Genomic DNA, 21666 nt, shown 5'->3' with positions numbered 1-21666 from the left:
ATTAACCACGCCGGAGCACGATCAACCTGACCACTAAGGCCTATTCCTACAACCAATCGAAGAACAAGCAAGAATATGATAAAACAATCTGAATATTGCGAATATAGATGAAGTATTGATAATGGCAGGGATTCGGAAGCGGTATTGGTCTGGTCGTTGGACACAAACGAAATACACGAAGTTGCGTTGGCTAACTTTTAACTAAACAAATCCCAAGGGAAAAGCTACTAGATGGATCTATTTATATAGGAGCAAGGGGTGACGGCCAAGGAGGTGGGAGGACGTCCCAAGGCAGCCTAAAACCAACCCTAGGTCGTACAAGGCCAATGGACCCAAGTGGAGGTGATGTAACACCTTTAGACTTGTAGTTTGACTCGGATTCTGGTGCAGCATCAGATTGTTTCGTCCATAACTCAATGCTCCAGACTAATTTGAAGGTGAATCCAATTGTGTTGGAAAGTTCACGAAATCTACTTTCCAACAAAAAAGAATCACCCAATTCGGAGTCCGTATGAAAGAGTTATTGGCGTTTTGAGTCAGGTATGTCTATGCAGTACGAATCTGAATTCAGAACGTGAGAGACTTGGACTCTATCTTCTCTTGGCCCAAAAGTGGCGTGAGAGGACTTTTTGAATAGCACATAAACTTCCCTTTTTCCCTTATCTTCATATGTGGATTGCACAAATGTCCCATACACCTGCAATTAGACATGGCACAAAATCCTGTGAAGTATTTTTGTCCTGGATGACATAAATAAATTATTGCATAGTTTGCATTAGAAATCACCTCATAAATATACATGTATGCAATATTTTTGATCGTATCCAAGGTAGGCATGTCCTCATCATACATTAAATATGTACAACTTTATTAATACCTAGTTCACTCACAATCTCACATAGTTTCTTGGAATCCTTGTTGCAACTTGCTCTTACTAGTAATCTACAACCTGCTTTCATTCTCCTTCAATCGGCAAAATTATAATATTCAAATCATCATAGCATGCTTACATCATCATATTATACTCATGCCTCCTTTGGTTTGTAGGAATTTCATAGGATAGAATTTCTAAAGGAAAAAAGAAATCTTGTAGAGCGCCTTGGTTTGTAGGAATGGGTTCCTATTCATATGTAGGATTGGTTTCTATCCTTTACATTTTAAAGAAAAAGACATTAGCTCAGGCTTCCTTTGTTTCATAGGATAGGAATATCATATGAATAGAAAACTTGTAGGAAATGAGATGGCATGTATCCCAAATCGTATGAATAGGAATACGAAAAGAGATATCATTTGGTTCACATGATATGATTTTTTTCATTGAGTCTGCGCTAATGTTTATTTTACTTTGAAATGTGGAGGATAGAAACCAATCCTACATATGAATAGGAATCGATTACTATAAACTAAAGGGCTCCAAAGGAAAATTTCTTAGAATAGTCCGATCCTTTAGAATTCTTATGAAATCCCTCCAAACCAAAGGATGCCTCAGGCCTAATGGAAAGATTACTATCCTATGAACCTAGTGACATCTCTTTTCCTATGGGAGCTAACATACATGTTATCTCATTTCGTATGATCTTTTTATTTATATGAATTTTCTATCATATGAACCAAAGAAAGCCTTACTCTAAGACTAAATGAGAGGAACAATAAATAGAAAAATTAAAAAAAAATCAATAACCTTAGATCCAATCATATTATATGAAGCGATTAATATTGCTAGCTCTGGATGACATGATAGTCTCATACAACCAACTACCGGCTTATTATTAACCTTACTCTGAGAGAGACCAAAGTAAATGGCAGTTAAGATTTGAATAATTTTAGAGTTATCTTTATAAAAAGCATTTTTATTAACTTAAAATGTAGCATCAATTGGATACAAACCACTTCATTGTGGAGTTGATAGGCCAAATCTTCACTCCACCAATTGTTGAGTATTCCAGTGTCCAGATTGACAGCATTTATGCATGTAGAGGATATAGTATGCTTCTCGCAAAAAAGAGAGGATATATTATGCAGAGTAGACAAGGGCATAATAAAATGACGACCTGCCAATTTGTTCTTACATTCCCACATGGAGTATATATCTTTGTAATCATCTGGTCAACTTTGCTTAGCGAAGCGCGTAATATACATTTTAGTTGTACCGAACACAGGTTTTAACAGTGAGTTAAAAAAAAACAGTGAGTTGTACCTAATAGCAGTATAAAATCAATGTTGTACGATACACATCATATTGCTACTTCCTCTGTTCCATATTATAGTGCATATACAGATTTTTTTAAAATCAAGCGTTATAAACTTTGACTAAGTTTGTGAAGAAAAATATTTTACATCTAGAATGCCAAACGTATATCATTAGATACATTATAAGATGTAGTTTCGTACTTTATATATTTGATACTGTATATATAAATAGTTTTCTCTACAAACTTGGTAAAAATTTGCAAAGTTTAACTTATTTAAGAAATCTGTACGCACCATATTATGAAACGGAGGTGTCAGAGTACTAGTAGAACCATGAGAAGGTTAAGAAACAGGAAAACAAAATACCAAAAGGTTACAAGAAATACTCCATGTGCATTATCAAATCCAAATTTAACGACCATTTCCAGAGCATAATGGACATGGTTTGAATTGTGGCCAACTTTTTGTTTGAAACGTGACTAATTTTGGTACCATTTCTTTTGTGTGAATTTCTTCAGATTTATCATTTATGTAGGAGTACGAAAACTTATGTGTATAATAACTTAAATAAATTCTAGCACAGAAAATTACAAAAAGTCTGGGCGGCAAATGTTAGTATTGAATTAGGAATCTCAAAGCATAATTGAGGTGGATGGTCTGAACCAATTCAGTCTGGGTCGCTATATAACACGAATAGGCCTTCACTAGAGAACTAAGAAATTTCATGGCGTCCTCTCTCCCATCCTCGTCGTCGTCTTTACCCAAAGCCGACGACGAGGCAGCATCCAACCAAGAAATTTACGACCAACTCCGAGAGGTCGTGTCCACGTACCCGGCGGCTCCGAGGCTTAGCGGCATCGGCCGCCCATACGTCCGCCACCCGGACGGCTGGTACGCGTTCACGCCGGGGGTGCTGAACGCCATGGTGATCAAACGGCACCTCGAGGCGCGCGACACCGACGTCCTCCTCGCCACGTTCCCCAAGTCTGGCACTACCTGGCTCAAGGCGCTCCTGTTCGTGGCCCTCCACCGCAACGCCGACGGGCGCGACCGTCTCGCGGCCCACAGCCCCCACCAGCTCGTCCCATTCCTGGAGGCCCAGGTCTTCACCAACGGCCGGATCCCCGACCTGAGCTCCCTCCCGGCGCCGCGGCTGCTGATGACGCACGTCCCGTCCGTGTCGCTGCCGGAGTCCGTGGCCGCATCCGGCTGCAAGGTGGTGTACCTGTGCCGGGACCTCAAGGACTGCCTCGTGTCGCTCTGGTACTTCTGGAACGGGCTCGCGCCCGCACCGTGGGACCTGGGCGAGGCGTTCCGGCAGTTCTGCGACGGCGTGTCGCTGTTCGGGCCGTTCTGGGAGCACGCGCTGGGGTACTGGCGCTGGCACTTGGAGAGGCCGGCGCAGGTGCTGTTCCTGACCTACGAGGAGCTCGCCGCGGACACGCTCGGCCAGCTGAGGCGCCTCGCGGGGTTCGTCGGGCGCCCGTTCACGGCGGAGGAGCGGGAGGCGGGGGTGGACAGGGGGATCGTGGATGCCTGCGCCATGGAGAGCCTGGCTGGGCTGGAGGTGAACCGGTCTGGGAAGGCCGACATGGCCGAGTCGTCGGTGCCCAACAGCGTTTTCTTCAGGCGCGGCGTCGTCGGGGACTGGAAGAACCACCTGACGCCGGAGATGGCGAGGAGGCTCGATGAAATCACCGAGAGCAAGTTCAGGGGCTCTGGCTTGGTGTTGCCACGGGCAACCACACATCTGAAGATCTGAACTAGTGGATTCATCAGCATCTACCAAAAATATTCCTCTTCATAATCCACATCTCCACACCTCTCCATTTTCCACTATGCTTGATTTCTTGATATCGACAACATATTTTCAACAGCTGCATTCTTAACGGCCAAAGTAAAGATGAACAACATATTTTAAACTTACGGGTATAGACTCACCACCTGTGTTCGATCCGCTGCCGCTTCAATTAGAGCATCTACCGCGGGCCTCCTCAAATCCTTACACAGACACGCCCGACCAATAATCGGGCAGAAGACAGAGAAAAAAAAATGTCCCAATCAGATTCTTCGTACCATCTTTATACGTCCGAGTTGTCCGTAAATCCTTATATTGAGACTAAATATAGGAAGGAGACGAGGGCTTACGGACGTGACCGAACGCATTCAGTCAATACGTCACGTAGGATGCAGCCCACCCGGGACCACCTTTTCTCTTTCTTTATTCTTTTTTCTTCTCTCTCTTCATCTCCACTGATCACATGTAAGAGCATCGATAGCCGGATATGTCAAATATGGCTCCAGTGATCGGGCAGCCTCAAATTTCACTTGTTGCATCCGGACATCTCATACTAGGTTCTTAAATCCATACAAAGACATGCAAATGAAATAACCTACGTACTACGTCGATCACCTAGCTACTCATCGCTGGAGATGTCGATGATCTTCGTGCCCGGCTCCGGCAGGATTGGCGGCAACTATAGCTTTGGCTCTTCCAGCGCCTCCGGCTGCTCCGCTCAGGCCTCCTCCGCCTCTATCTCCACGTCGAGTTCGGCGGAGAGCGCGTCGGACTCCGCCTGCTCCCGTCGGAGGAACGCCCGGTTCGCCTCCACATAGGCCTCATCCTGGATGGACTCTAGGATGGCCTGCTGCTCCGCCATCTCGTCGGACTGGGTGACGGCGAACTCCGCCTAGTCCATGTTGAAGCCTGGCAGCTGATGCTTCGGCCGCTCCGCCTCGTCCGCCTCCTCCACCTCCATCGGAGCCAGCTCCTCCTCCTCCTCCTGCTCCGGCGAGTCCAGAGGCAGCCCGACAGTGATGTGGGCTGCGCGCGCAGCTTGTCTCGCCCGGATCTCCTGCTGGATCTCGGCACGGTGCTCCAACGTGAGCATTGCGTAGTAGGTTATCTTACTCCGAACCATGGCGGACCATCGGAGCATGGGTAGAGCGCCGGAGCAGGAGAGGGAGGAAGTGGATGGGCTCAGACTGGCGGCGCAGAGAGGGGGAGGTGGATGGAGTAGGGTTGCGGGACTCCGGCCGGGTTAAATAGGCGGATTTGCTCTCGAGCAGCGAGCCGGAGCGGCGCCATGCGGTGTTCACAGCGCGACGACAGAAGAGGCGTCCGTCGCAACGCCAGGTTTTCGGGCGAGTCTGTGTGGGACCCCTTCGTCAGTCCTACGTGACGCGCGTGCCCGGGCACCCCCATATCCGTCCCATATTTGGGCTAGATATGAGGGGTGCCGGTCAGCCCGGACATTTGAAACTCATTTGAGGGGGCCATCTGGGTCACAAAAACGTGACCGGTCAGTGACAGGGCGGCCCGTCCAGGCGTATAAGACGTGTTTGGGGCGCCCGACTGTAGATGCTTTGAGTGACCGGACATACAAGAAAGAAAGTAAGAAGTGTAGTTGCATGGACGTGCAAATAAGAGCTCAAAATGGATATGCCTAGACACAGACGTTTGTGAGATAAGATTTGTTCGTTGGGGCTGTAGATGCTCTTAAGGGATGTATCATTCTTTCTTTAAGCCCTCTTAGATTTAAAGGATTTCTAATGAATTTTTGAAGAATTTTAATCTTTAGGAATTTTCTCCTCCTAGGGTTATTTGATACATAGGACTGAATTGCAATCCATATGAATTCATAGGATTTACTTGTACTAGTTTTCATAGAAAAAATTTCATCCACTTCACCCCCATGTAAAAAATCTTACGTTTTTCCTGCGCACAACCAGACTTTCGTACTAATCTTGTAGGATTCAGAATGACATGCCACCCTATTCCTCTGATTTTCTTATTCCTGCAGTTTACAAATTCTGTGATCAAAGAGGCCCTTGACCATTTTTTGGGTGGACTCTTGTCTTTACTGCTCTCACACAAAACTCTAAAGCTCACACATCTAAACCCCTCAATGATGCATTTATTGAGTAGATTCAGTATGGAGAAAATTACGCATTTCGTCCTTGGACTCTCTGGCGCATAATAGTTTGATACCTCAACTCGAGAAACACTACAATACGGTTTCTATATACATGAAAATACGTAACATGTACAGTCAAATATACAGTTCCTTCGATGGTCGATTGCTCCGGTGCCGTCACGTGGCACAACTCTTTTGCGGAAAACCCCCTTGTTTTTTTGGAAATCAACCCACGCTCCACTGTGGCCCCATGCATGGCCTTTTATCATCGATCCCAGCTCTGCATGCCATCGTGCAGTGCGGGTGGCCAATTAGACTCATGCGCGACGTGTCGTGCGGGAAACCGGTTGGAATCTACAAGATGCCTCGCATTGGCCCCGACGACTGCGCCAACAACGGCGACAACGGAGTCATTAACCTAGGCGGGAGGGAAGAGGAGTAGTTAGTTTTTAATGAGTTTCGTTCAAAACTTTATAAAAATCCAAAAATTTGAATGTTTGAATGAATCGTGGAATGTTTTGAATTATTTGTTTGAATGCCATGTTTTGAATTAGTACTTGTGTCGTTGTGCGTGTGTTTTGGAGTTAGACAGGCCTGAATGCACCTGAATGTGTAACTATCAATAAATTTAGTGATCATCATAACTATATATCATTCATCACATCAAGTAAATAAACACAATTTGAACTAATTAAACATACATCTGGTCTTAACATTACATAGATCAGGGGCTGACATCAAAAGTGGCACACATCAGGTCTTAACAGTGTAAAAGGTAGGCCCTAGTTAATTAACTTGCATGCTCTTTCACATCTTCAATCCATCAGCTTGCAGTGGCAACCAAAACATCCTCGTCCAATTTTCATTTGTAAAACAATGAAGCTATCTGCCAGCTTTTCATAATACTTAGGGCTACCGATGCTGAACTATTGCCACTGTATCATAATACATATTATCAAACTTCAGTGCTACAGTAATATTATAAAAATGCAATGTTTTCTTACTGCTACAAAGGTATGTGATTCACAATACTAATAATATTACTAAACATTAGCTAAGTGCACTAGCTTTGGGGTTTACTAAGATTAACAGTCAAAATTTAGTACATTCAATACTAATAATACTGGTAATATAAAAATTGACAAAAATTCAATGCTTCTTTCTAAGATTAGCTAAGGACATTAACATTGGGGTTTGCTAAATCCTACGTACAAATTTTCTAGATACGATATCTATGAAAGAGTAGCTAACTACATTAACATTGGGTTTACTAAACCCTACCTACAAATTGTCTAGATAAGATGTCTATGAGGAATAATAAGATACTCCCTCTGTTTCTTTTTACTCGGCATATAAGATTTGGTCAAAGTCAAACTACACAAAGTTTGACCAAATTTATATAAAAAATATGAACATCTACAATACTAAAACTATATAGTATGAAAATACGTTTCATGGTGCATCTGATAATATTGATTTCATATTGTGAATGTTTATATTTTTTAATATAAAGTTAGTCAAACTCTACAAAGCTTGACTTTGACCAAACCTTATATGCGGACTAAAAAGAAATGGAGGGAGTATCTCTACTGCGCAACGGTGGAGCGTGCAATCCTCAGGCGGCGGGGAAGTGGGGATAGCGACGAGGCGGGGCTACCTTCCTTGCATGCAGCCTCCTCCTTCACTGATTGGCTGACACTGGTATGTCCTCCTCGTGACCAACCACATTGCCATGACCAGCCGCGTCCAGTGGCGCGCCATGGCCAGCCAGTGCCGTGGGCCACCGCCAGCGCTGTGGCTGCCCTGAACCGCACCATGACCCAGGCCACAAGCTGCGCCATGAGTCGTGCCCTGTCCGGCGCCATCACCATACATGCGAGACTTGTAGGCCCTCTAGTGATACCTCTGCACCGGATTGTTGCTCTCCATCTTCATCATCGCCCAGTAGACGATCTCCACCGGAAGAGCGACCACCGTGAGCACTCTGGGCTTCTCCTCCTCTATGACACAACCAGTGATGCCGACTGCTTCCTCGTGGATCATCGACTGGTGAGGGAACCACGAGCATATCTTGCACAGTCGTCGAGTTTCTACACATCGTCGGCAGCCACCTAAGGCCTTATTCGGTTGAGGTGGTTTTTGAAGGGGAATGGCAGGATTTGAGGGGGATTAGATCCCCTACAAGCCAAAATCCTCTCCAATCCTCTTGGGAGGGGGATTAAATGAACAAGGCCTAAACGGGGATTGCCGCCAGCAAATGAGTGATCTGCATTGTGTCTTGGAGATTGGATGGCGACAGATGGGTGATCTATCGGCGAGGGTTAGGGATTTGGGCGAGCTCAGGTTAGGGATTTGCGTGAGACTAGGGGTTTTGGATGAGAGAAAGATGAGGACGCGACGATACAAAGAGAGAGGAGTGGTGGAGTGGAGGCGATTGTCTTATTGAATAAGGCAGCATCGATTTGACTATTAGACGTGTGTGACCAACATGTGGGCCCAAGACGATGACGCTGGCACGTGGGGCCACGGTGGAGCATGGGTGGATTTCCAAAAAATGAGGGGTTTTTTCGCAAAAGAGCTGCACATGCGGCGACACCAAAGAGATCGACCGTCGAGGGGACCATACATGTTACATATTTTCATGTATAGAAACCATATTGTAGTGTTTCTCGAGTTGGGGGTACGAAACTTTTAGGTGCGAGAGAATTCAAGGACGAAATGTGTAATTTTCTCTCCAATATGGTATTATTTGACTTTGTAAAGCTATGCTTATGCTGATTTACACTGTATCTCCTTCTTGAAGCATCTTTCTTATCAAACAAACTTTCCAAAGTGACAAAAGCCGAAGCAAATCTACTCACCCTGACCTTAGGCCCTTCCCAGTGCTTCACGCTGGACATGTGCAAAGCATGTCACATAAGAAATAAATGACATGACACATCAATTAAGGAGGAGAGAGAGCACTTTGGTAACCCAGGAAGAACCAATGTCCAAGCACGTGAACCTAGACAAATCACTTAAATGAAAGAAACTAACCAATGCCTGAAAAAGTTTAGGTGATAAATCATTAAATAAAATGAGCTTAGCAACAAGCACCCATGCATTGAGGAGTTGAGTTGCTAAGCTATTTAATGCACTTAGCACCTCATGTAAGCACCTTTGCATTTATGATATCTCTCCTTGTAGCAATCCTTATCAATGCCATAGTCTTGTGATATAGTATATAGATGAAGATGACAAGGTTCTTTGTTTGATCTATCGCCCGCTCGTACGGCTTGACCGGCCAGCCTGTGGCTTCGGCCTCTTGCTCCATCTGGCTCTGGAGCTTCGGGGTGGAAGCTCGCACTCCTCGATTGGTGGTCGTGCGTTCTGATGGTGTCACACCGGCTGCTGGCTTGTGCGGCGTGGCTCGACAAGCGACCGGATCTGGCCAGACTCAAGTGGATTTGGCTTGCTGGCTATCTTTGGCCAACACTGAGCATTGGGGTGGCTCCCGCTTAGTCATGGCGTGGTGACTGCACGGGAGGCGTGTGGGCCAGCAGAGGCGCGAGTAGACTGCACCGGGAGGTTGTCGTTTTGCTCCGAGCGAAGGCCTGGTTGCCTTTTTGAAGGCCGATGGTAGCGGCGTCCCTAGGCGTCGTTGTTCTTCTTGGAGGCACCACTGTAGAGGTTTGCAACCCTGACCCTGGATCTAGTTCTCCGGGCGAAAGCTTAAGGCTTGGTGTCGGGTCGGGGGATGACGTCGTTTCCTACGTCGCTCCCCCCTTGGGGCGTCGCCTTGAAGATCTTCGATCCCATTCACGCTCTCTAGGGGTTGGACATTCGCGACATTGTGGTCGGCAGGTGCCCGTCCGAGAGTGAGGTGTGGCGTGTGGTGTCAAGTTTTGCAAGGATGATGATGATTGGCTAAGTAGGGTCGCGACAAGGCTTCGGTAGTAGTCTCTTTTCGGCGTGTTCAACAAGTTTCGTCTTTGTCTCGCCAAGCCGTCACAGAGTCGGAGCTGCCTAGGTGGCGACGATAACATGTGATTGGTGGTCTTTGAGGCGGGCGCCCCTATATCTCGCATTCAGTGAGACGGGTGGAACCTTCGTTGAAGGGTGGCACGAGTTGGCCCGGCCCATGCACATGGGAACAACAACCTCGATTTTTGTTATTTTTCATTTTTTGCTTTCCTTTTTTTACTTCTGTTTATAATTCCAAATATTCTAAATAAATATATTACAAAAACTACTGTACATAAAACATTTGAAAAATACTGACCAAGCATTTGAAAAATGTTGAATGTGTATAGAGAAAACGTTTATCGCATATACGAAATATATATAAAAAAATAAAATGTTTATGAAACAATTTGATCATGTATTAAAAAAATATTAATCAAGCATTTGAAAAAAAAGTGAACAAGCATTTCAAAATTGTTAATCAAGCAAGCATTTGGAAAATGTCAAAAGTGTACAGAAAAAATGTTGATAATGTATTAAAAAACGATGAAAAAAATGTGATCATGTATATAAAAATGTTAATCAATCATTTAGTTTTTTAAGAAGTATTTATAAAATGTTAATCAAGCATTTGAAAAATGTTAAATGTGTATAGAAAAATGTTGATTAGGTATTAAAAAATGATGGAAAAATTTAATCATGTATATTTTTTTATCAAGCATATGAATTTTTTTGGAACAAGTTTATGAAAAATGTGAATCAAGCATATTAAAAATTTTAAATCTGTTTAGAAAAAATAGTGACCATGTGTGAAAAAAATGTTAATATTGCATTTACAAAATGTTAAATGTGCATAGGAAAAATGTTAACCATGTATTAGAAAATGTTATATTGTATTTGAAAAATGTTAATCAAGCATTTTTTAAATGTATATAGATAAAATATTGACCATGTATTAAAAATGTTAAATTTTGTGTTGGAAAAATGTTAAACATGTATTAGAAAAATATTTTTGACATATACAAAAAATGTAGAATGAAAACTAAAAGAAACAAAGAAAGACAAAAAATGAAAAAAAGCAAAATAAACCAAAGAAAAAAGAAATAAAAAATGAATAAAAACCACAGAAGGAAAAAAGAATATAAAAAAGAAAGAAAACCAAAGAAAAACAACGAAAAAAGGAAAAAACAATGAAAATGGAGAAAACCCGGTGAAAAACAATAAAAAAAACGAAAAAATCCTGGAAAAACAGGGAAGAAACAATGGAAAACCCGGCTCATTTCGACTTAATTAGTTCAGTGGCTAGCCGCGCTTGCATCAACCATGAGACCAAGGTTGGAATCAACCTGCGCGCTCCCTTTTCTCCTCTCTTTTTTCCTTTATTAACTATGCGCTAATCGGCCGGCCCAATTACTGTAGACCCTTCAACGAAACGTCCTAGCAACTCGCTTAATGCGAGTATAGTCGCCGCACTTTGAGGATGCCTTGGTTGGCGCGAGCTCTGCATATTTCTCTTGTGTCTGGCGGTCTTCAAGTCGGACAACCTAATATTGGCAGTCGCTGTCTCTGTGTAGGAGTGATGACGATGGCACTTGATGACAACCTCGATTATGGGTTTCTTCTCTCTATGACGTGTGTATCATCATGTTGATGGCCAGATAATAATAATTCAATACTGGTTTGTGGTTCTATGCTACTTGAAAAACACACATTAAAAAGGCAAGGGCTGGTATGCCCGGTGCAGTAGAAACATTCGATGCAGTAGAAAACACTGCGATAGAAACGCTACAGTAGTAGAAATGCACGAATGAATGAATGTTTACTCAAATCTTACAGAGCGAACATGCACACCTTAGCAAAACATGACAAAGTATAGCGCAAAGAACAATTCGGCACTGTATCACAGTATCAGTTCATAATATTTATTCCCTAAAAAAACAAAAAAAAAGTTCATAATATTTACTGTAACAACACATTAGATTTTTTCTTTTTAGAGGAACAACACAAGAGATTGAAGATGGCACATGTACGAAAGCTTGGCCAGGAGAAGAGGACAGAAACTTCGAAAGCAGAACGAACACATTCCGACGAGCTACAAACAACGGCGCAAATGTTACGAACTCTAAAGATAAGTACTACTGGAGAGCCAAATTGAGGCCACCCTTGTTGGGCCAGGAGGGGAGGGGAGAGGATGTACAGCTTCAGTCCACCACAAGATCTATATGTACACCAGAGGCAGCGGACCAGCTCTACTCTGGACTCTGGAGGGGTCAATGCGCATTAGTTTCTACCACATACAACACTTGTATTGTATGCAAATAACTTGGCTAATTCCTCCAAGCTGGATAGCAACTCGGTTAATCCGAAAGGATCTCCTCCAGCTCGGAACCCTCCTGTCTGACCGAAGAATCATCGTCGGCCTCAGCTTCGGTATCAATTACCTCTTCTGTCGCAGTGGGGTCGTCTTCAGTGACCATCTCTTCTCCAGCGGCAGGATCTTCTTCAGTAATCATCTCTTCTTCTCCTGTCCCTGTGGGATCGTCTTCAGTGTCAGATCCATCCGCCTCTTCGTCGGTGTATACAGGATAGGCTGGTTCGCCGATGGCCTTCCTTATTCCCGTGCGGTTAACAATTTCCTGATTACTACCAGGGCTCGATTTATTTTCGTCCGTCTTCTCGCATATACACGCAGCAGGGTAGGCATGGAATTCGCCTCTTCCTGGCTTCACTTCCATGGGATCTCCCATAAATCCTTTCTGGACTTTTCGCACCTGCGACGAGAATTTGTCCCATGACATATTTCCTCTGTTTGTAAATAAGTGGTAGAGCTGTTTGGCATTTGGCCGGATTGTTCTCCTGTGGCCAAAATATCTCCTGCGAGGAGCAGCATCACACGGTCAGAATTCAGAAATGTACTAAGATGAACGAAAAATACAAATGGCCAACAGAGATATACAACAGAAGGAACAGAAGCATCACCTCCGCCCAGCAAGTATTTTGGCCATGTTGCCATTATTGTTAGTCACAAAAGCATCACTTCCATCACAGACAATGAAATCAATTGCGGCCATGCGGGATGAGTGTGCCAAGAATGGAGTCAACTCATCTTTGCTTGACAATGATTCTTTTGTATGGTAATTTGGGAAGAGCGCTTTGAGGGGTGCCAAAGTTTCTTCCCCTCCATATATCTCACCAGAAGCAGCATAGATATGGACATCGCTTCCATAGCCCAATGCCCTCAACAGTAGCCCTACCTCCTCCGGAGTTAGTGGACACCTACCTTGCCTTCTTCCTTTCTCTGGGTTACTTGTCTGAAATTTAAGAACACAACAGGTTAGCAATAGGTAGCTTTAGCTCACTATCTAAGTAACTGAGACATGAAACTGTTCATACATGCAAGGTTTTCCATCGCTTGCGAATGGCACCTAGATCTCTTCTCTCCTTTTCTCCACCACCATAATAACACCCAGAAAAGGCAAGCATGTCACTTTCAAATCTGCCATAAAGGAGTGAACTTAGATAGATAAAATTATGACCAAAGGAAATGTGTAGATCAAGGACAGCTTCAACTAGCTGTACCTCAGATGAAGAGCAATAAAATATCTGCTCTTCTCTCGCATTCGCTGTATTAGCCTTTTACCCAACTCTTTTATTGGATCAGTAAATCTCAAAGCATGGTAATTTACTCTGCAGCGCAGTTTTTGTAGGTCAGTGTCCAACTTATTTGAGAGCCTATAGTCATATTTAGTCAGTCGAATAGCCTGCAACACGAGATACATAGTAAATAAGCTATGTTAGTGCGGATTTTTCATTTACTGAAATCTATCAAAATTAACCTGATCCAAAAAATGAGCTAAAAGAGAAATCAAACTACAGACAGGCATAGAAAGCAACACAATGTACCAAGAAGTTACAGAATGAATAGAATGCCAGCATAAATGGAAAACACCCCTACATAGGTAAATTCGGTAAAGGTTGTCTAAGTTACTAGAAAAAAAAATCAACTGTCAGAGTATCAGGTAAAGTAACTGGCCAGTTAATCTAACGAATGTCCATAAATGCTTAACTTTTTTTTGAAAAGGAGGCTGAAACCCCCAACCTCTGCATCATTATGATGCACACGGCCATTTGTTATTATAGTCAACGCAAGGCAACGATGGCAAAAAAATCAACAAACAGAGTGCACAACATAGGCAACCACGGCCGAACCATTACAAGGCATGAAATTAACACCTATGACCAAAGTCAACTTCTTCCACAGCAACGTCTCCAAGAAGGAATAAACACCCTCATGTCCTCGTCGCCATGTCTGGCCGGAATGGCATGGACATGGATTTTCATCCTGATAGCTGAGAACAGCCAATGAAGGCCAGCGCAACAGCAAGGAGACACCGCCTTCAACAAGGTAACGAAGCAAGTTCGTCACTCCTGAGCCGATCAATAAAGGCCAGGACTAGAGTTTTCACCCCGAACCCTGAAGCGGTGCTCCATCATAATCTTGGTGCCGGATATTCCGATAGTTGCACAAGCCAATACTCCCCGCCAGGCCAGAAAGGCACTAGCAAATAAGTGGGACGTCTTTTAACGGAGTTTAATATGTTGACATGTTGTGGATGACAAGAAAATCAGGAGAATTTCGTATAGAACATATAAAGCAGAGTGATGAGGGCTCCTACTTCTTTCTAAAATGAGGGTTCCTAGTAAGCCAAAAGGCCAATAACTTACATGTTTCTTCAGAAGTGCAGGCAAGACACGCTTCAAGTAACATTGTGGAGTACACTTTCGGGGTATACGCATTTTATAAGGTCGCACAGCTTTACCTCCTTTTTGTGGAGGTTCTTTGATAATTTTGACATCCTTCGCAAGAAATGAAATGAACCAGTCGATATCAAAGATTTCGGAAAAATTGCTGCAGCAGATATTGCATTAATTATAGAACAAGTGCAATTGGTTCACCTTAAACAATTGAACAGTCATAGAAGACCATGAGTTCAAATTTGGGAGCGCTCACTAATTGCATACCTTGAATCTTTCCAGAAAGATGTTTGGTCCAATTTGGGAACAACAAGTGTAGCGTTTAAAATGCGCGCAGCAACTACAGCATCAACTATCTGAAAATAAGCAAATGCCATGACTTGACTGATACACACAGTCCAAAGGTACAAGACAGAAAAAAACACGCACACTTCAGAGTTGCAAGTAATGTACAAAGCATGAGTGCTGCAGTAAATTGTTATTCTGTGTAACTCAAGAATGGGGATGGAAACTATCAACTCTATAGCCATAAGGAAAAGAAATAAGGCTCAAGAAACAAAGGAAGCTGGTATCACATAGTATACTGGCAAATAGATCTGCTCTTCGTTTTTTTTTTCTTTTGTTGAATGAATGAATGGAAATGGACAGGAGAGCCCATTGTTTCCAAAAAAAACTGCAAAATAAACAGCACATGCTTCTAATGTGTAGCTCTAGTCCGGTCCAAAAAAAAGTGTAGTTCTAGCCCAACAGAAACTTCTCAAATGTATTACGGCATTGTATCAGAAGAATGGTATTTTGATATTTTCTTGGACAAATAACACTCAGAAGGGCACAAAAACAAATTTAGATACTGCAAATATTTGAAGGAGACCCTGATGAAATATCTTAGACAATCAGTGAAGATGAGGTTAGTGCTTTTTAATCATATCCATTCACACGCATGAGAGCATATTCATACAAGGGAGGGAGGTCGGGACAGGTGCACCTCACCCCTGTTCTCTGCTGATTCAGACCTCCACTTGTAACAATAAGCAAATATCGATCTGGTTGCGTGGCAACACTGGAATCTGCAGGATTTTAAAAAGGCTTTAGGAGGGAATTAGTAAAGTTAACGTAATACAAAGATGACACCTCAAAACTATTCCCAAAATGTAGCACTCTACAAGCACTGATACACACACAGAGATACATTCATCATCCACACCATGTACACAAGGGCTCACCGAGAAATTTTCCGCTAGAGTGACTGCATCCATAGAAGTTGCTAGCGAGCTCCGAACCCCACAGATCTCTCGCAGTCCATCGACTCATCTACATTTGGGTAACACGACAACAACCAATTAATCAATCAGTTATATACTGAAGTTAAACACCGGCTGCTGCTTTCATCAATCAATCAATCAGTTATATCCAGTTTAAAACATATTAACACAAGAGAATTCGAAGAAGAGTGACCGAAGGAACCGGTGCATTCAAGACTAAACCCTCCACGGATCAAACCAGCTATGGTAGGAGGACTAGAACAGGTCACAATCATCAACCCATATTCCATATTAATCAAACAATCCATCCGATACATGAATCACGATTAAATCCTCGCATTGCCGGAGGCGTCGCCGCCCGCCCTCTTAGCCCTGCGTTTTCGGCAGCCGAGCTGTTCGGATGCGCACTCGCGCACAGAGAGCAAAACAAGACATCGAATCGAACTGCGCGAAGGGTCGAGGGATTGGGGGGAAGAGCCGGAGCTGGCGTCCGTACCGGAGGGTGGCGGAGGGATCGGCGGGAGATGCCGGGGTGGCGGTCCGCGAGCGGCGGCGCGGAGATGGCGATGGAGAGGAGCGATACGGCGAGGAAAAGCAGGAGGAGCGCCGCCACCGCCGGCAGCAGGGCGCCGCGGCGCGGGTGGGCGCGGCGCCTCGGGTAGCCCATCTCCGGTCGGGGGCAAGGGGAGACGGGCGGCGGGCGACACGGGTGACGCGGCGGGGCGGTCGCCGGGGCGGCGGCGGCAACATAGATCAGGGGCTATGGCATCGGCGTCGGGGATTTGGGGCTCGCGGCATTTTTGTCCCTAGCGTAGCGCACCTTGCCGGAAATGGAGATTTCTATTTGAATATTGGCACGCTGTGTTTCTTGTAATAAAGCGCTTATTAAAGTGGCCTGGCCAATTTTTTTCCGAGGTAAACCATGTGTCATTTATTCATGAGCAGAACTTAGCCACAATCAAGAGGCAGTCTTTTTTTTTAAGCAACCATATACTCCCTCGGACCTTCCTTTATATAAAGTGTATTTGTTTTCTCAAAAGTTAAACGAGTGCATGTTTGACCAAATTTTTAGAAAAATTATTAATATCCACAATATGAAATTTATATCATTTGATTGAGCATGAAAGGTAGTTTCATATTTTACTTATTAGGTATTGCAGATATTTCTATTTTGTTCTATAATCTTGGTCAAACTTTCAAATGGTTGACTTGCACGGAAACCAATGCACCTTATATTCTGGAACGGAGGGAGTAATTCATTAGACAATCTATTCACAGAGATTACACATATACCATACGAGACACAAATGCTTGTCAAGCAACTTTGCACAAAGAATTACACAAGAGGTAAAACTACTGTTTCACCCTTGCAGAAACTCGTGCCTCGCCGAAAAATAGTCCACAAACGTCCTCCGCTGCCACCATGGCAACACCGGAAAAAGATGAGAACAGCTACCATACCAAGATCTAGGAGAGCACCACCGCATACAAATATGCTTTTTGAGCCGATGAAGCGGGTCGCCGCAAGCGACGAGACCAAGTCTTTGTGGCACATAGGCTGGGGATCTTCCCCGTGGTCACCAGATCTCGACACCATCAACTTCAACCGATGTAGTCGAAGAAGAGGAACGTCGTCGCCTGCCGTCATCCACGCACCCAACTGTAAGACAGTAAACACAACTACAACATCTGACACGACCGCGACCCGCGAGAGTGCCATCAGCCAACCACCAGACGACCGGGCCACCTGCCCCCGGACGCCACCGGTTGCAGCGACGACGAGATGGAGGAAGAGCGGAGGCAAATTATTCCGATGCGGCATTACCTCCTCCATGAAAGCAACACCTCAAGAAAGCACTAGGCCAAACCTAACTATAGACCTATGCCGAAGCACCAGGGTCCCCACCGCCTCCGGTCGCCGGACCAACGGACAGATGAGGTAGGGACATGCGGTAGTGGCTTGGAGGTCGGTGCGGTTGAGAGCAGATGGATCGCCCCGAACCGTAGGGCTGGGAGCGAGCGAAAACCATCTCACGGAAGTTCATCAAGAGGCAGTCAGAACACAAACGGGACAACACTTTGCAAGAAGAAGAAACCCACAATTTTTTTAAAGAAACGTTTGGGATCCTAAAAGCAAAATAACCAGCTGTCGCCGCCATACGCCGCCATCGCAAAAGATTTGTCGGACGGAAGGAAGACGTCAACTTGCCCCGGATAGAATCAGTGCCATAATAGACAAGCGCGTTGTGAGTCGATGAAGCAAACCATCGTGCGGCCTAAGACCTTGTGGCTCGTCGACCGGGATCATCCCCACACCCTTCTATCCACGACTTCACTGCACTCATCCAACAATATTGGAGAGAAGACCCGAAGCCACTATCCCACCCCGCCTTTCTCGTGTTGAACCGGCCGTCTTCCAGATTAGGTCGCCACTTTCATTCTCGATGGTGATAACACCGACGACCCCGCTGCATCCGGAACGAGGCCTCCAATTCCCACCACAGCGTCGGAGCAAACACCATTGCGACGAAGAGATCGAAGCACATAGGGCCTCCACCTAGTTGCTATCGCCACTTCACCAACTAGGCTTGACCACCAGACCAACCAGATCCACTTCCGATGACAAAGAGGAGCACGTCAGGGAGGAATCCAGAGAAAATTCATTCACTGTTGTCACAACCACCACTGGATAGACGCCATGGCCGATTGAAAACCTAAGCACGCTGGCCCTAAACTACTGCTAAACAAGTCACGCACGAGATCTGGCAACTCCCCTCCCGCCGACGACCGAAGGTCGTCAGGGTAGGAGAGCCGCCGAAGACGGCAGGGAAACTGGGAGTGACTAGAGCCGGCAGTTTCGCTTTGTTCTCTCCGCGGGAAGGGAAAGACGAAGCATGGTTCCTACGTCTTGAGGGAAGAGAAACATGGCCTGGCCTTGTGAGCAGTGGCAAATCCAGGATTGGAGCAAAACCAGGGCCCAATTTTTTTTGTCGCGAGAGAAAAACTTAACGTCCATCGAACTATAGCTACCTCAAATAGGGCTCAATTACACCACAAATTTAGAATTTATAAACTCAATGCTTAAAGATACAACAAAAAGGATAACAAAAACTACGAATAGTACGTGAAGTAAAAAGAGTACCAAATCAATGGCTTGCTTCATTAGTGTCTTTATGGTGCCATGATCCACCACATTTACAGTTTGCCTTTGATTTTTGAAAGCCACATATTGTTGTCTAGCTTTATTGTGAGCACTATCATGTTTACCAACATGTGTATCAATAATACTAAGTCCATCCTTCCAATTTTTAAACCCTACTGTTGTGAATGCCTCAACACCATAGTTTTCTACAATGGGTTGCTTAAAAAGAAAGCAATAGAAACAAAAGGCCGCCTCCTTAGCAACACTATATTCTAACCAATCAGAATGCTTCTTGAACCATTTAGCTTGAAAGGATCTCCTTTTCAAAGAATTTCCTCTAGTTTCTTTTTTAAATTTATGACCACTTGGTTGGCATTGACCCATATTTACAAACATCCTTCTAGCAACATCTATAATGTCCGGACCTAAGCTTTCAATAGGTTTCCTAAGATCAGGATCAGGTTGAATATCACCTTCTTCCCTCAGTTGACCACGAGAAGAATCGGGAATAACAAAAACGTTGCTTTCTCGAGCTGGGATTGAAGGCGGTGGTCCCATTTCTGTAGTTGTTTCATTTTCTGGAGTTGCTTCAGTCCTCTCGGCCCCTTGATTCCATACTAAAACTCTGGGTGTAGACACTTCTATTTCGGACACGGATGAAAAATATCTCTTCATCTTTTATTTCTACAAAATGAAGTGAAATTGATATTAACAGTAGCAAATCCAAACATTACATCAGTCTAGCAGATCAAAAAATGTTCAAAAAACAACAAGTTGTAGTCTTAGTGTGCCCAGCCACTTACCAATCCTGGGTAGCAGAGATCAGTCATGCGTGTGGTGGAGAGCAGGAGCTAGCAGATCGGGCGAGACGACGAGCTGAGCTGCGCGAGCGGCGGAGCAGGGCAGCAGGCGAGCAGGGGACGACCGGACGGCGGGACAGGCGACGGCGCGAGCAACGGAGCAGGCCAGGCGGATGAGCGGCGGAGGGCACGACGGAGTCACCAGCGGCCGTCATGAACAGCGGAGGCCGGAGGGCACGGGCGAGCGGCGGGAGAGCACGGGCGAGCAAGGGATGGGGAGTCGGGGCGTGACTAGGTCTGCGCGTCGGGGGCGAGCTGGGCTGCGTCGTGCGCCCTGCACGAGTGTGAAGATTGATAGCCCGGGCCCTGGCTGTGCTTTGGGCTAAGCCCCGGCCCCATTTAGAAAACATGGCTAGGTAATAACTAAAAAAATCCATGCCCGGGGCCTGGCCCTGGGGGCCTGGGGCCCAGATCCGCTCCTCCTTGTGAGTGGAAATGCAATGGTGATTTACTATAAACAAAAGAACTGCCACCATGGATTCTTCTTAAATAGTACCACAAAAAGAAAATGCACCACATGCAATAATCATTTATATGCAACGACTTTCATTAATTCAGCTTCGAGCTGATATGTTGATAAAAAAGACACCGCCTTAATCAAATCGTTGTCCAATCATGATGTTGGCGTCTCTCGACTGATAATGACGGGTGGTCAAAATGTCGACATGTTGAGGTGATGAGGGCATGAGGTGCAAGAAAAAAAAGAAGAAAAATGATGAAAGAAAGCCGTGACATAAAAGGGAGTATTGTGGTCCTGAAGAGACGGGTGGTCGAGGCCGGGGAAGGAATAGACTGAGGAGGTGGGTATCGACAAGACAAAAAAGAGTGAGAGAAAACAAGTTGCTCGTGCGCCTTGTTCTCCAAATGTTATCGAGTGTTTTTATATATGTATGCATGCATTTAAGGAAAAAAAATCAATGTCTTTATATCAAATTATAGGCTATTACTTGGAATCACTTGTGTCTTAATATTCGTGTCATGATTAGATTATATGATCAAGATTATGCTAGGTAGCATTCTATATCATTTTTTTTTGTCATTTACCTACTTGAGGACGAGCAGTAATTAAGTTTGGGGATGCCGAGTCTCCGTCGCATCTATAATTTTTGATTGTTTCATGCCAATATTCTACAACTTTCATATACGTTTGGCAACATTTTATATTATTTTTGAGACTAACATATTGATCCAGTGTCCAGTGCTAGTTCTTGTCTGTTGCATGTTTTTTGTTTCGCAGAATATCCATATCAAATGAAGTTCAAACACGATAAAAATTTATGGAGATTTATTTTGGAATATATACAATTTTTGAGAAAAAGAATCAACGTGAGACAATACTCGAGGGGCCCACAAGCCCAAGGGGCGCGCCCCCAACCCAGGGCGTGCCTAGAAGACTTGTGGCACCCCTATAAGGCAGTTGGTTCCCTTCTTCGGCCGCAAGAAAGCTAATATCCGAATAAAAAACGTGTTAAAATTTCAGCCCAATCAGAATTACGGATCTCCAGGAATTTAAGAAAAAATTTCAGCCAAAAAATAGGAACGAGAGAGAGAGGGAGAGAGAGAGAGAGAGGAAAGAGAGAGAGATCCAATCTTGAAGG

General features: G+C 44.5%; 2 protein-coding genes and 1 long non-coding RNA gene across 3 annotated transcripts; 1 reads left to right on the top strand and 2 right to left on the bottom strand.

The window, feature by feature from the left end:
- Positions 1-2914: 2914 nt before the first annotated feature.
- LOC125556547 (cytosolic sulfotransferase 5-like) lies at positions 2915-4103 on the top strand. The gene has a single exon (XM_048719259.1). The coding sequence runs from the start codon at positions 2915-2917 to the stop codon at positions 3950-3952; it is 1038 nt and encodes a 345-aa protein (XP_048575216.1). The 3' UTR covers positions 3953-4103.
- Positions 4104-11947: 7844 nt separating this feature from the next.
- Positions 11948-16911, bottom strand: LOC125510328 (O-fucosyltransferase 16-like). The gene is made up of 9 exons (XM_048675483.1): positions 16563-16911; positions 16028-16115; positions 15795-15871; positions 15072-15160; positions 14775-14958; positions 13629-13810; positions 13443-13545; positions 13029-13360; positions 11948-12923 (listed from the first exon to the last, which is right to left on the bottom strand). The coding sequence occupies exons 1-9, from the start codon at positions 16731-16733 to the stop codon at positions 12407-12409; spliced, it is 1743 nt and encodes a 580-aa protein (XP_048531440.1). The 5' UTR covers positions 16734-16911; the 3' UTR covers positions 11948-12406.
- Positions 16912-19197: 2286 nt separating this feature from the next.
- On the bottom strand, positions 19198-20371 carry LOC125556546. Its single transcript, XR_007305123.1, has 2 exons — positions 20012-20371; positions 19198-19892 (listed from the first exon to the last, which is right to left on the bottom strand). It is a non-coding gene; the product is annotated as an uncharacterized LOC125556546 (long non-coding RNA).
- Positions 20372-21666: the final 1295 nt, after the last annotated feature.

This window comes from Triticum urartu, chromosome 5 (genome assembly GCF_003073215.2).
Source record: "Triticum urartu cultivar G1812 chromosome 5, Tu2.1, whole genome shotgun sequence".
Classification (NCBI taxonomy): Eukaryota; Viridiplantae; Streptophyta; class Magnoliopsida; order Poales; family Poaceae; genus Triticum; species Triticum urartu.
The sequence above is the reverse complement of the archived record's forward strand: the minus strand, read 5'-3'. Positions and strand labels throughout refer to the sequence as shown.

Coding starts and splice junctions, on each gene's coding strand:
- LOC125510328 (XM_048675483.1), bottom strand. CDS start 16,733: ATGGGCTACCCGAGGCGCCGCGCCCACCCGCGCCGCGGCGCCCTGCTG. Junction 14,959..15,071: donor TCTTTCTGGAAAGATTCAAG/GTATGCAATTAG, acceptor TATCTGCTGCAG/CAATTTTTCCGAAATCTTTG. Junction 13,811..14,774: donor CTGCACTTCTGAAGAAACAT/GTAAGTTATTGG, acceptor CTCGTGTTGCAG/GCTATTCGACTGACTAAATA.
- LOC125556547 (XM_048719259.1), top strand. CDS start 2,915: ATGGCGTCCTCTCTCCCATCCTCGTCGTCGTCTTTACCCAAAGCCGAC.